This window comes from Juglans regia, chromosome 7 (assembly GCF_001411555.2).
Source record: "Juglans regia cultivar Chandler chromosome 7, Walnut 2.0, whole genome shotgun sequence".
In the NCBI taxonomy this organism is placed as follows: Eukaryota; Viridiplantae; Streptophyta; class Magnoliopsida; order Fagales; family Juglandaceae; genus Juglans; species Juglans regia.
The window spans coordinates 43,454,044-43,469,522 of record NC_049907.1 but is presented as its reverse complement, the minus strand read 5'-3'; the positions used below and the strand labels follow the sequence as shown (position 1 = coordinate 43,469,522).

The window sequence follows — 15,479 nt, the reverse complement described above, 5'->3', positions numbered from 1 at the left end:
GGTTTACTTGCGAAGGAGGAGCAGTCAAAGGAGTAGAAAAAAATTTCGGTGCATGTGTCCAAACTTGATTTGTTATATCCCGTAACAATATATAATAGCATTATTCACGTACACAACAAAAAAATATGGCGAAAATATACATATTGATCTCACAACAAAAAACCACGAAAGGAATGAAATACCTGGGTTTGAGGAGATACATATTGTGTGCCGCTCACATTGCATTGATTTGCTATTTGACTACTCTGCTCTCCAAGAACTTCAACAGGGTCGCATCGCAATCTTCTTTTTGTACTCGCTTTTTAAGAACCTTCTCAACAGGGTGGGCTTTTCTCTTTGACGGTGGTCTTCCCTTACTTCGAACTACCAATGGACTAAGAACTGCACTTTTCCTGCCCTCCATGGAAGTATGTGGATCAACTGGTTCGCTACCACACTGAGAATTGGTGCCAGGGTACTCTAGCTTCAACTGCTCTATTTGGTTGATTAATTTCACACAACTGCTCTTGGCCTTTGAAGCATTCGAACACAGTTCATAGAAGGAATTTTGGATCTTGTCGTACCTTTCTCCATCGTGGTTGCTACTCGACTCATAATTATTTTTTACAAAGGTGTATTTTCGCTTTATATCTTTCTTCCACCGATCCAAGATGTATTTTGATGGTACTGTACTTTTGCCTAGCAGAGCCAAGATACGAAGAGCGTGTCTGCATAATATGCCCCTAAACTTGCAACTGCATTTAACATCCAGATGATCTTGATCGACCAAAACACTGTACTTTGCATGTTTTATTAAGTTATGACTCACTTGAACCTCATCGGCTACTACATATGTGTATCTTCCATCCATGCATCCCAAATACGAGGTAGTCAAATATATAAATCCTCGAAATTCATCTTGTACTTCTTTGAACTTGGCAATTGTGTATACTTTTTGAAACTACTCCTCAAGAGGATAGTGACTGATGTAAGGAATCACAGTATTAAATGAATTGAAATCGGCAATGGCTTCATTCTCCACTTTCCTCCTAAGAGCTGAATTGTACTGATCAACAAATTGCTTTAGAGTGGTCTTTGAGTTAACGAAGTCATCGAAAAATGCATTCATGCCTTTACTCCGTTGTGTAGTTGACATTCCAGCCCAAAATGTGTCTCTAACGTAGGCCGGCACCTAAAAATGTCGGTCACTATATAGTGATCCCAACCATGCATTCTCATGCAAATCATACATGTCGAGGAAATCAGACCAACGTTCTTCAAATTCATGCTCACTTAAAGAGTCATACACGCATTTCTGTAATGCACTCTTAATCTCATCATATCGAGCATGTGACCCAAACTTCTCAGGAAGTTTTTTCATTATGTGCCACAAGCAGAAGCGATGCCTAGACGCTAGAAACACTCTAGCAATTGCAATTTGCATTGCCTTGTCTTGGTCTGTGATGATTGCACTTGGTGGTTGGTCCTTCATACACTTCAACCATGACTTAAACAACCACTCAAAGGTATGTGCATCCTCATTAGATATCAATCCGCACCCGAATAGAATTGACTGACCATGGTGATTCACACCCACAAACGGTGCAAAGGGCATCTTGTAGGCATTAGTCAGGTATGTTGTGTCAAATGTAATCACATCTCCAAATGATTCATACATAGCTCTACTTCTAGCGTCTTCCCAAAACACATTCTTTAATCTCATATCATGGTCCACGTCTATGGAAAAATAAAAATCTGGATTTTTTTTTTGCATTTCTTGGAAGTAGTTACATAGAGCTTCAACGCCTCCAACCCTAAGACGAAGTTGTCTTGCTTTGTCAATATAATTTCGACACTCCTTTTCCCCAAATGATAGTTTATCGTAACCCCCCGCCTCAACAACTAGAGACTTGAAATTCTTTGACATTCGTATTCCTGCCTCGTCATTTATTTCAAGTCTTTTAGCTACACGAGCATCAACCTTCTTAAAATATTTGAAATGTCTTATCTTTCCTAGACTACAAATGTGTGTGTGCTCCAAGTTTACTTTAGTCAGGGTATATACACTTTCATTATTCATCGTCACATTAATCCTGGCCATACACCCTATTTTCTTCGTTTGTCTTGGCTTCAGAACATTAGCAGCCTTACTCTTTGATGTGCCTTCTCTCACACATACTAAGGTAAACCATCTGACATTACCATCATCATCTTGTTTAGAATTTCGTTTACACACTCCAAATCCTTCCTGCTTACCATATTTCATATAGTAAGACAAAATTTCTTCTGCAGATGAAAATGTCATTCCGACCTTAGGTTCATCGACTATTTCAGCACATTCTTGCTCATCATCAACTTCTACCTCGTCATACTCATTATCTACATGTTCCATATCAAAATCCATTGCAACTCTAGTGTTTGAATTACCTAAGAATATCCAACCACATTCAAATCAAGATATTAACTTGAATACTGAAAGAAATCATATACAATCAAAGGGATTTGACATAAACGTGTATGATTTGTTTTTGTTGTAATTATTGACAATGGATTTTACATTAAAAACAATACACTCAAGGGGACATTTTACTAATCAATTAGAGTACTTTAAGTTGGACCACTTTGTATGTACAAAAAGTGGAGAAACAAACAAAAAGTTGGACCACTTGGTATGCACAAAAAGTGGAGAAACAAACATTTTCATACAAGGTCCAAAATAATACAATAATCCAAAATTTTAAGGTTCAAAATCTAAGGTCCATTATTCAATACGTTCTGATTAAAAAAAAAAAAAACTTAATACGTCCGAAACTGTATACATGAAGTTTGAACACACAAAAATCTAAGGTCTAAAACTCTCCAAGACAAAAGGCTTAGCAGGACACGCCATTAAAAACAGCTTCTTTTTATTATTTAAGTCATAGTGGGTTTGTATTTTCAAACATATTTTATGATTTTGAGCACTGATTTTTTTTAATATTTGTAGATAAAAATCCTAATATTTGAATAAAAATAAAGAAAAAAATGAAAGAAAGATTACCGCTTGGAAGAAGGGAAAAACGATGCCGGCTGGACTGTAAGTAGAGATCTATGCTGAAACTAAATGGAGAAGGCGCCGAGACGGTGTACGCTGTAACGATACAGAGAGGCAGGGATGAATGGTAGGGACGGGCTGGTCCTGGGTTCTTTTTGCTTTTTGACTCTTTTTTTTATTATTAAAATCACGTGGGCTGAATGGCAGGTTTGATTTTTTTTTTATTTTGACTTTTTTTTTTTTGTTAAAATCACGTCGGACGCAGCTTTTTATTTCTGTTTTATTTTTTACTTTTCTTTTATGAAACGTGGCCTGCCAAGTCAACTATACATGTCATTCGGTAAAAAATTTCTGTGGCTATTTTCTGTGGCCGTAGCAGCTCCCTTTGAAGTATTTACTAAGTATCAACAACAACAACAACAAACCACATCACAAGTAGGCTAAGGTCTGTCCTTATTGGGACACATTATCAACGAGAAACCAATTCAAAGTCAGCTACACAATTAGATAAAGATAAAGTTCAACAACCATGTGAAGATAATGCTCAGCAACAATCAGATGAAGATAAAACAAATCAAAGCAGCAAGAGATAACGTCTTATCTCATTTGAATATTTGAAAAGTTAGTGTATATATCTTATCATGTAAATAACAAATTATGTACAAGTTTACTCTATAAATAGAAGTCCAACGTCCACCAGATTGAGTGAGACAATTACACTGAAACCAGTGTGCAATATTTTTCTTATATGGTTCCAGAGCTACTCGACATTTGTCCACAAATCCTAATGGCCTCCCCTTCCTCAACCACGTCTTCTTCCTCTCCCAACACTCAACCCTCTTCCCTTACCAATCTTCAGCATCTTCTCACACTCAAGTTCACACGTGAAAACTATCTCCTAGGGAGAGCTCAAGTTGCCCCTACCTCAAAGGGCAACAACTCTCAAACTGATGTTATATCCAATCATGCCTATAGTCACTGGTGCCAGCAAGATCAAATCATCCTATATGCTCTTACATCTTCCCTTTCTGAAACTGTTCTCGCCCAAGTAATTGGCAAAGAAACCTCCCGTGATGTCTGGCTCTAACTTGAAACACTATATTCTGTTACCTCTCGTGCTCGTATCACTCATATCTGCATCCAACTTGCCTCCCTTAAAGAGGCAAATCTCTCTATTGCGGACTATTTTCAGCAAATTAAAAATCTTGCTAATATTCTTGCTGCCTGTGGTGAACCACTAAGTGATGATCACTAGGGGTGCTACCCGCCCCATACGGGGCGGGGGGTGAATATATTCATCCGCCCCCCGCCCCAGGAGTGCGGGGGCGGGGGACCCAGTCCCGATTGACGGGGTGCGGGTGGAGGGGGTCCTCCGTCCGCACCCCCGCCCCACTACTGGGCCTAAGGCCCAGAAGCGGTTTCTGGGCCTTTTTTTGGCCCAGAAAACGCTGTAATGGGCCGAAAATGGCCCAGAAGCAGCTTCTGGGCCATTTTAGGCCCATAAAAATATATTTTGCATTTTTTAAAAAAGAAGAGTTAAAAAAAAAAAAACACAATTTTATATAATTAAGACTAATGAAATACTACTATAGTGTATAGACTAAAAGTTTACTACCTAATAAACTAATAAATAATAATAATAAATAAGCTATTACAAAAATAAAATGGAAAGTCTAACTGTCTAAACAATTACAAATAAAAGTGTCCAAGGGACATTGTATCAACATTATAAAATTACAAATAAAATATATAATACATACATCTGATAGACTAATTCAAAATTTAAAAATCTACGAAATTAATAATAAAAAAAAATATGCGAGCGGTTTGGGTCTTTGACTGTGACATTTGGGGCGGCCGGATGGGTAGTCTTGAGGCTTAAGCCTTGAGCACATGTTCATATAGCAGTGGAGGTAGACATCGTCTGAGTCGTCTCATGTGTTGCTACAACAATCAATACTAAAATTAATACTGATGAAATTGAAATGAATATAAATAAATACTGATGAAATTGAAATGAATATAAATAAATCAAAATAATAAAATAAAAACAATAATTACCAGATGGTTCAGATCCAGACTGATCACCACCCTCTTCGTTGGTCTCTTTAAAATCTAACACATTCGGAACATAAATATCCTTTCCCATCGTCCAACTCTGTGTGCATATCAATGCCTCCACAGTTGTAGGAGACAATGAACTACGGAAAAGATCTAATATGCGTCCTCCGGTACTAAAGGCAGACTCCGAGGCAACGGTGCTAATAGGGATGGCCAATATACAACGGGCAATCTCAGAAAGGATGAGATATTTCTTTGATGCTACCTTCCACCATCCTAAAATGTCAAAATCATCATCATCTTGAATAAGATCCGTTGACAAATAACTGTCTAACTCTGAAACCACCTCCGTAGATTGATGGACTAGTGTGGGATTATGTGCGAGGGTTTTCGTCCATGCCAATCTACGCTTCTTTGTTGCCCCGGTGTCTGGAGGAGGTGTTGGGATATGTGTAGGTGTAGTAGATGTAGTACCACCCTTAATTGCATTAAACTCATCATAAAATCTATGAAGGGTATCGCGGGCCATCTCACCAATAAGATCAGTCCAAGCCTGATTATACGCAAGTCCCAAACCATATAACATGCCAGAAATTTTTAGACGGGGATCAAGAATAGTAGCCACATATAACAAAATATTAAGTCTAGTCAAATCTCCCCAATACTTGTCAAATTTGACCCTCATGGTCAATGCCATCCCCCTCATCCTTAGATTGGAACCCCTACACATGTCGTCTAATTCTTCTTTCACCCTACATATTTGTTGACAAAATTTATAGCATGTAGGGTGCAAAGAAACAGATAACTTCAACGTGACTTCATAAAACAGCCCGAGAAAATCAACAAATGTAGCAACTACCTCCCAATCATCATCATTAGGCAATCCTAAACTCCCGTGCTCATCAAAGTATTTGACATATTGAATGTCTTCATCACCCAATAATTGAAAGGCCTTTTTATATTCTTGGGCCGCCTCCAACATCAAGAAGGTTGAGTTCCATCTGGTGGGAACATCAGTACAAAGACCCCTATTTGATGTTATGCCCACACTCTTCGCAGCAATTTTGAATTTCTCCAATCTAGAAGGAGAAGACCTCACAAATTTCACAGCCAATCTAACTCGTGCAACCGAGTTATCAACATCTTTTAACCCCTCAGTCACAATTAGATTCAAGATATATGCAGAACATCTAACATGCAAATATTCACCACCTAAGAATGTCTTATTTGCCTCTTTAAGATAAGTCTTCAGATATCCCAAGGCGACATCATTAGACGAGGCATTGTCAACCGAAACTGTCAAAACCCTACTCAACCCCCACTCCTTGATTGAGGCCTCTAAGGCCTTCCCAATTGTCTCACCCTTGTGATCAGTTATTTGACAAAACTTGATAATCTTTTTATGGAGAATCCAGTCAGAATCAATGAAATGGACAGTCAAAGACATATAATTAAAATTTTGGACTGAAGTCCAAGTATCGGTAGTGAGACAAACTACCAAACCCGCCAATTGGCCCCTCAAAACATCTTTATCTTTCCAGTACATCTTTTTAATATCCTTTGCCACAGTGTGGCGAGAAGGAAGCATAAATCTAGGTTCCAATTCTTGGACAAATTCTTGGAACCCTCTCCCATCCACAAACTGAAAAGGTAGCTCGTCTATGACAACCATACGAGCTAACTTCCTTCTACACTCATCAACATTATACTTTGTGAACCCCTTCAATGTTGAACCCCCACTACTCCCATCCGCTATTTTTTTCAGTCCAATTTATAGTCTTGATTGACTATTCTCCACTAAGGATCTTAATATTGGACTCTTCTTGCATTGTTCCTCTAAATGGGCCTTTAACTGGGATGTACCATGTTTCCTATAGTGACATCCATATATTTTCCCACAATAATTACATTTACCTTGTGGGTTATTGGGGTCACCACCCTCTAGTTTGGTAAAATGAGACCAAACTACGAAAACAGGTTTCTTACTTTGTGTGGGCTTAGGGGCGGGGCAGGGTGTATTCCTACTCCCAGGGGTTGGAGTAGGGTTAGGTTCTGGGTCAGGGGTACTGGTAGGGGTAGGGGTAGGGGTACTGGTAGGGGTGGGAGAGCTATCAGTGAACTCTCTTTGAGAAGACATTCCTGATTCCACAACACAACAAAAAATAAAAAAATCAAACAACATACGACATAATTCCAAACATAAACCCCTAAATTGAGTTAGGGGTTTCAATTGAGTCAGGGGTTTCAATTGAAACCCCAAACTGAAATTGGGGTTTCAGATTGAAACCCCCTCAATTTTAGGGGTTCAATCCGAAACCCCTCAACTTGAGGGGGTTTCAATTCAAACCCCTAAATTGAGTTAGGGGTTTCAATTGAAACCCCAAACTGAAATTGGGGTTTCGGATTGAAACCCCCTCAATTTTAGGGGTTTCAATTGAAACCCCCTCATGTGATCATTAGGGGTGGGCAGAGGGGCCCCGTTCCCCGCTGACCCGCCCCGTTCGCCCCGCCCCTGCAATTTTAGGGATTGAACCCCTAAAATTGAGGGGGTTTCAATCCGAAACCCCTATATTGTCGCTGGTCTAGGCCCTGAATATGATTCCATCATTACCTCTATCTCAACTAAATTAGAACCTTTGTCTCTTGATATTGTCTATGGTCATCTCCTTACACATGAGCTCCGACTTGCTCATCAACAAAGTTCTTTAGACCTAAGCAATGCAACTCCACCAATGGAGCTCCTCATTCCATCTGTCAAGTATGCTGAAAAGTAGGCCATGTTGCTGCCAAATGCTACAATCGGTATGATCCCTCATACCATGGATCCTCCACTTCAGATGCTCTTGCTCAAGCCTACATTGCCTTGCATTCCACACATTTTGATCCCACTTGGTATCCTGACACAAGGGCAACCAACAACCTCACTCCAGAATTCAACAATCTCTCACTCCAGTCAGAGGAGTACCATAGCATAGATCAGATTCAAGTGGGCAATGGTTAGCCCCACCATCTCCATCCAAGCATCCCACCACTGTTTTTCCTTTAGCTTCTGGTGCTTTACATGTTCCCCCCGCCAATCATCTCTCATGGCACTTTGGAAGTGGTTTGGATTGGCTCGCTTGGGTGGCAGTGCGATGGGGCTGGGCTTCCGTGGTGGAGAAGACATTCAGCTGGCGGACAGCTGCTTAGTGTTTCACAATGCACATGGCCGAGTTTGGTAGGTGGTTGTCGTGCATGGAGATGACCTCAATGGTTGGTTCCCTCTATGAGGTGGTCTTGGTTTCGTCGACTTGGATCTATTATAGAGTTGACATACGGTGGTTTTACTAGTGGTGGACGGCCATGCAGGGTGGAGCTTCACAGTGTGGGAGAGAACGATTAGGGTGTATTAAGACTTAGTGCTTTATATTTTGCACATGTGTATAGAAAGTTAGTTACATTATTTCTATTAATGTATTAGCCAATTAGAGTTAAGTAAGGATTTGTATATAAAGCAACTTTTTACACATTTTGAAAACAATCTTCTTATGAATGAAATACATCTTTCTAAAAATTAGAGGTCTTAACATTCTTGATTAGGAGTGTAACCGGTCTGGTCCGGTCTTGTTTTGGATAAAATTTAGGACCGAACCGGTATGTACCGGTTTTGTATTTTTCAAAACCGATTACGCACCGGTTACCCTCCTAAACCGGTACTTCCGGTTTTACCGGTTTCCGATCTGGTCTGGTCCGGTTTTTTGATTTTTTTAAAATGTAAATTTCACAATTTGTCATTAAAAATTTATTTATAAAAAAAAATTGATTTAAAAAAAAATTATTTTATACTTTTATTAATATATTAAACTATATAATAATATTAATATTAGACTATTGGTATAGTTATAAGTTATATATTAGTATTAGTTATAAACTTTTAGTGATTTAGTATTAACATTTTATGTAATAATTTATAAATTATAATAAGAAATTATTTCATATATGAATATATATGTTATATATAAAATTTCACATAAAAATGTATAATTATACATTATATATAAAACTTATATATATATATTAATATTTAATATATATAAAATATTTTGTATAAAACTTATATATAAAAATATTATTTTTTATTTTTTTTAATCAACCGATCCGGTCCGGTCCAAAAAATCCCGGAACCGGAACCGGCCGGTTTTTACATTTTAGAAACCGGTTCAAAACCAGTCCGGTCCGATTTTCCAGTTTTTCGGTTTGAGTTTACACCCATATTCTTGATAGTACTCTGTTTCGGATTCTTAAAACAGAGGCGTTTGTGGCTTGCAGTGGCTATTTGTGGATGTTGATTTCGTGATGCACTTCGGTTGGGTCACAGTGGAGGGATCCTACGGCTACAATGGCTTAGGGAGGTGGTCCTACGGTTGTTAACACAATGAGTGAACTTGGGAGGAGTTGAAGAGGTGTCGCACTACGGTTTCACGTCATATGATGGTTTCGGCATGGGCTAGAGTGAAACAAATGGTGGCATACGGAGGAGTTGATGGCTGAAAAATTGGTTGTACTTGTGGTTGGTCTTCACGGTTTGTTGTTGCATTTTAGGTCTCCATGAAATGTATGGCAACATGAGGGCTGCTATCTAGCATGTTTTGTTGTTGTTGGCGGTGGCATCGTAGCTTTATGGTGGCGTTGATCAAACTGAGCAAGTAGTGGTTCACAGCTTGCAACCAAGAGAGGAGTTGGGAAAGCTTGCACACAGAGCTAGCTAAATGGTAACGCCGTTTAGACCATTGCCTAAGGCTCCACCTTACGTAAAGCCACTAAAAATAAAAATGAGGTATATTTTAATTTTTTTAAAAATAAAAACTATTTCATTAAATAAAATTTTAAATAAATTTTTTTTTAATGTGTGCAAACCCTATAATACTAAATTTAATATTTAATACAATGAATTATTTATATTTTTAAATAACTTTTTAAATATCTTGATAAATTGAGGTATAAAATTTACATTGAGACCTCATTTTAAATTGTTGTAGTAAATATAAATTCAAAAAAAAATTATTTAAATTTTAAAAATATTCCATTTAATAATTTATATTTTATTGTATTATAATTACGAATGATTCATATAAATATTACCTTAGGCCTCAATTTATAATATTTAGCCGGTCCGACTTGCACAACGAGAGGAAATCGACGTTGGGGGTGAGGAGAGAGAAGTCATGGGAGTGAAAAGTGACGGTGAGGAGAGAGATGGTGTTAGGGACCCCGGTCTTGTCCCCAACACTATGGTCCACAAGCTTGCCTTGGTGAAGATGATGACCGAGTGATCTTGCCAACTTGCTTGGTCTTCAACAAAGGAATGGTGTTTGAGTAATGGAATGATGAAGATGATGCACTTGGGTAGGCTAAGTGTTTAGCCTAAGGCAAATCAATGTGGGCGGCTAGACTTGTTCTTGAGTGAGGTGCCAAGATGATGAAGGCTAGGGTTAAATGGATGAGATGAGGCTAGGGTTACAGGTTGGAGACAACTAGGGTTGTCGTGGACTATGGTAGTATTAGGGTTGGCGTGGTCTTGGAAGATTGGCTTAGGATTATGGGTGTTTGATGCAATGATTATGACTTAAGGGTTGCCCTTGATGTTTGGGCCACTTGGATGGTGATTAGGGTAGGTATGGTGAAGTGTAGTTAGGATTTTGTGAGGTGGCTAGGGTGGATTTCGAGATTTGGAAGAGTTGGCTTAGGGTTTGTGAATGAGGTGGAAGAGTGAGACTAGGGTTTGGTTGGCTAGGGTTGCCAAAATGGTTAAGGTGGAATTAGGGTTTTGGGATGTTGGGTGGCTAAGGTGGACGGATTGGGATTGACTTGGTTTTTGGAAGATTGGTTAGATTTGGTTGGTTTAGGAATGGATATGGAAGTTTGTAAGTTGGAGGGAATCTTTGAGGGAAGAAGGGAATTTGAATTTGAATTAAGATGACAAGTCAATAGTTGGCTAGAAAGATTGTAGGAAGAGTAATTTAAGGGATCGAATGTGATGGTCAATTCTTTAAATTAAAGGATTTGAAATGAGATTTGAAATTGAATGTGAGGGAGTCAAGACTCCTAAAAGGAATGAGTTTCTTTATGGGGCTTGAGGTGGGCGGCTAGGGTTTTGTGGAAGGAAGGTTTATGATGTGGCCGAATATTGTAAGTGTTGTATATGGCTAGGGTTTTATGGATGGGCAACTTTGATGTGGTTGGATATGGAAAGTAGAATGGGCAGCTAGGGCAAATTCAAATAAGGCATTGTCGAAATTTGAATTTGAATTAACAAGGATCATGTGTTTCGGCTATGGCATAGTTTGATGAGGCAAACCAATCATGGAAAGTGACAAACCTATGGAAAAGATGACAAACAAGATGGTGGTCGAGTATGTGGTATGAAATGGATCAAATGAGCAAAGTGTGGATCAAGGCAATGATAATGGATGAACACTATGAATTCTCACTAACAACTCAAGAACAATGCACATAAAATAATAAGATCAAATGATAGAAAATAGAAGATAAGAGATGAAATAGAAAATACTCATAAGATTAATGAATCCTTAGGGATTTATGAATTGCATCCTAAAGATAAAAAGAACAAGATAGATAGATTGAATCACACCTATTCACGAATTGCAAGGTGTGATCATCTCTTAGGGGATTCACGTATTGCACTCCAAAGAGTCCAAGTGCCTTAGCATCGAATGGTGATCTCAAGAACAAAATAGTCTACCCACTAGGGAATTTGCCAAAAGATGTAAATCCAAAGACTAAGGATCCTATTTATAAGGATTACAACTTGGAAACCCCCAACATGGACCTTGGAAAATAAATAATTGAATAAAAATAAATAATAAAAAATAACATAGTTGGCATGCATGAGTCTATGGGTGGGCTAGGCTGACCCATGGCATGGGCTATGGGCATGGCTGACATGGTTGGCATGGTTGTTGGCATGTGGCTGACATGGCCCTGGCATGGCCTGGGCGCTGGCATGGTTGGCATGGCCCAAGCAGGGTCCTAGGTGTTGGGGCTACATGTTGGGGCTGCTGCCTGGGCGGGCTGGCATGGCCCAGGCAAGGGCGTGCTGCGCGGGCTGGCCTGGTCACAAGCCTCACTGGGCATCCTGGGCATGTCTTGGTAGGCCCCATAGCATGCCCATGAGGTTGTTGTGGGGCTGTCCAGTCTTGTCATGACATAGCTAGTGGCTTGGTCATGGGCCACAAAACATGGGGTCCTACCAGATGGGCGACTGTCACAGTTCAGTAGTATAAAGGGAGATCTGACCGTATGGCCATGGGCCACTATGTTATTGGGTTATTTTCATTACTGTTGAGTTGAGTTTATATTAATTTAGACTTTAGACTGTAGTTGTAGTTGGCTAATGGGCTTAGGCCATTTAGTACATTTTCATTACCATTGTTCTAATATTTTTCTTTAGCCCAATGCCCATGTGAGGGATAACTAGTATGTACTAAGTCAAGAGACTTTACGGGGTATGTAGAAAATTAATAGAATTCTCATTTTTCAAGTTTACTCTTCTTCTTCTTGGAGGTTTTTCACCATCAAAGTGAGATTGTTCATTCAACCCTCAAGGATGTGTTAAAGTGGTATCTAGAGACAGACTTTTCTTGGCATCGACTTCCTCAAACCATGAAAATAGAAAAAATTCTTTCATCCATACTCAACATTAGAGAGTAAGTCAAACATTCACAGCAACGTTTCAATGTTATTTTGCAGACATTTAAATTTGTCAAAAACAACCTTGAAATTTTTCAGAACAACTTCAACGAAGAATTCTCAAATCTGGAAAGCCAACTTTATGTTTTGCAAGAAGAGGAAAAATACACAATTTCCATAAATCTCGTTAGAAACCAAAAACCATTTCTGTCATTCTCAGATCTCCCTTGAGAACAAAATAGCCTCTCTCATATCAGAAAACCAAAATTCATGAAGAGGAAATTATGAAAGATGACCTCGACATTTCTAAGCACGATTTCCAAGCTGGCATTTCCAAAAGGGACAGAGCTAGAGAATGGCGAAAGAGAAAAATGAGATGTGGTGCAGTTTTGGGAATTTCTCAAAACTGGAATAGAGCATCACTACTGCTTCAGCCTCAAGTTTCACGCTCAGATTTTTAGATTCAGTAGTTTCACCCTGGTGGTATCGATTTTCAGTGTCTCCATTCCTCACCCTCCTTCTTTCTTTCTCATGAGTGCCAATATCTGTCCTCACCCCGTAGATCCAGCTATACTATACTCCAACCCATATATCTATTAACCCATGCTATGCTTCCACATCCACACCAGTCCCATTCATTCATTGTGGACAAGGCAATCCCGTCGGCCACTCAGTCACCTTCATTCATGTCGTCGACCGCGCTGCTGGGCAAATCAGGGAGTTACAGAGCCCTGCCCATGGGGAAAGGAGTAGCAGCAGCGGCTTCAGCTTCTGCACAAAAGACCCAGGTCTTCAACGGCTGTAACAGAAGACCCAAAATCTGCTGTGTAGAAGACCCAAAAATCTGCAGCAACAACTTTGGTCTTGGGTTCTCGAAATCATTTTTTAATAGAGTAAATGCTTGTGATTGGTGCTCTGTGGTTGCAATTCTAGTTGGAGCTCAATCCAGACAAGAACAAAAGCTTCAAACTTCTCACTTGCAAGAGATGGTTTTTGGAGAGAGTTCATTGGTTCTTAAACATGTGAATAGTGGCATCAAAATCCATTTTAATGCATTTGATGCTCTAAATGGCTGGAAGCAGGAGGCGTTGCCACCAATTGAAGTCCCTGCGGCAGTGAAATGGAAATTCAGAAGCAAAACCCTCCAGAAGGTGATACTGGACTATGATTATACATTCACGACGCCATATTGTGGAAGTGAAACAATTGGGATAGATACATATTAAGAAAGAGGGAGAACCAGGGCCACAGTTCTAATCAAAACATTGATTGTGTTTCTTTTATTTTCCTTTGAAATTTTCTTTGACATTGATTGTGTTGTTCTTCTAGGACATGTTTTCATGGGAGGCTCCCCGTGAATTTTGAGAGAATTGTATGAAGGATTTGATCTTGCCTTCATGCTCTACGTGGAAGAAGCATTTCACCTTGCGCCTCAGTTGTTTGTGAAAATTTCAATGAAGGCTAAATGTTGTAGTTCAAGTCACTTTTGGTCCATTGTAAAATATGGAGAATCTGGTTTTGTCATAAGCTTTTTCCTTACGGCCAAAAGGCTCTTGGTGCCTCACAGGAAATGGGCAGAAATTACCCCTTAGTTGTTCATGGAAATGTTAGTTAGGGGTTATGTGGTTTTTATGTTTGGGAAGTTCGTGAGTGAACTCTAAAGAACCGAGGGGATTGATTTTTCCAAAGACAAGCTTGCTTTGCAGAGGCTTCGTGAAGCAACCGAGAGACCTTTAGCATGGAGTCACTTTACTTCTGAAGGCAATGTTGAGTTCAAAGCAGTATGGTTCATGCCACCCAAGGTGCCTCATGATCTATACGAGAATTATTATAAAGCCAACAAATCCAACTTGAATATAATTGATAGGCGCATCTTCATCCCAAATGAAGTTGATGAGCCTTTGTTGAGGTATCTAAACTTTTTAAAGGGTCTTGTTGCTTCTGACAGCTTGCCACCCAACGTATCACGTGAAATGCTTCAACAAAACAGTAGTTTGAAAACAATTAAGAAGAAGCTACTGATTTTATCTTTGGAAACATCTATCATTACTATTCTCTTGTTTGGGTTACTAGGTATTTTTTATATGGTAGATGCTGATGTGGGTCAGCTCAAAGAAATTGAAGGCAAGAAGTGTGCCTCAGCTAAAAAGAACGGGTTGAAGTATATCCACACCTTGTTGGCAAGATGTTTTAAAGGGAGAGAATTTGTCATAGTTCGATAGTATAAAGGGAGATCCGATTGTATGGCCATAGGCCACTATGTTATTGGATTATTTTCATTAATGTTGGGTTGAGTTTATATTAATTTAGACTTTAGACTGTAGTTGTAGCTGGTTAATGGATTTTGAGCACTCTCATTGGATTAGCTAAAAACTAAATCCAATGAGAATTTAGCTATTGAACCATAAAATATATCACATTGGAATAGCTATATTCATATTTGGAATATAGCTCCAATAATTTCTAATGTTATTTCCAAATTTGAAAGACATTGTTTATTCATTAAATCTATTTTATATTATTTGTTTCTCTCTCCCAAGATCTCCATCAATGTCTTTCTAATTTCTATTTTTAATCCATAATTTAATTAGAATATGATTACTAATTAATATATAATATTATGAATAGTAAAATATGATAAAATAAAATAATTTCATAATTAAAAAAATTAAAATATTTTTGAAATTGATATATTAATTTAATAAGAATATGATTA

The 15,479-nt window shown here is 38.7% G+C and overlaps 2 protein-coding genes across 2 annotated transcripts; one reads left to right on the top strand and one right to left on the bottom strand.

Moving 5' to 3' along the window:
* Window positions 1–232: 232 nt before the first annotated feature.
* LOC109001938 (protein FAR-RED IMPAIRED RESPONSE 1-like) lies at window positions 233–2,383 on the bottom strand. The gene is made up of 2 exons (XM_018979450.2): window positions 1,488–2,383; window positions 233–773 (listed from the first exon to the last, which is right to left on the bottom strand). Exons 1-2 carry the CDS (start codon window positions 2,381–2,383, stop codon window positions 233–235), a joined length of 1,437 nt encoding a protein of 478 aa, XP_018834995.2.
* A 10,394-nt stretch (window positions 2,384–12,777) lies between these two features.
* LOC109001995 lies at window positions 12,778–15,139 on the top strand. The gene has a single exon (XM_018979539.2). It carries the CDS (start codon window positions 13,372–13,374, stop codon window positions 13,987–13,989), a length of 618 nt encoding a protein of 205 aa, XP_018835084.1. The 5' UTR covers window positions 12,778–13,371; the 3' UTR covers window positions 13,990–15,139.
* The last annotated feature ends 340 nt before the right edge of the window (window positions 15,140–15,479 follow it).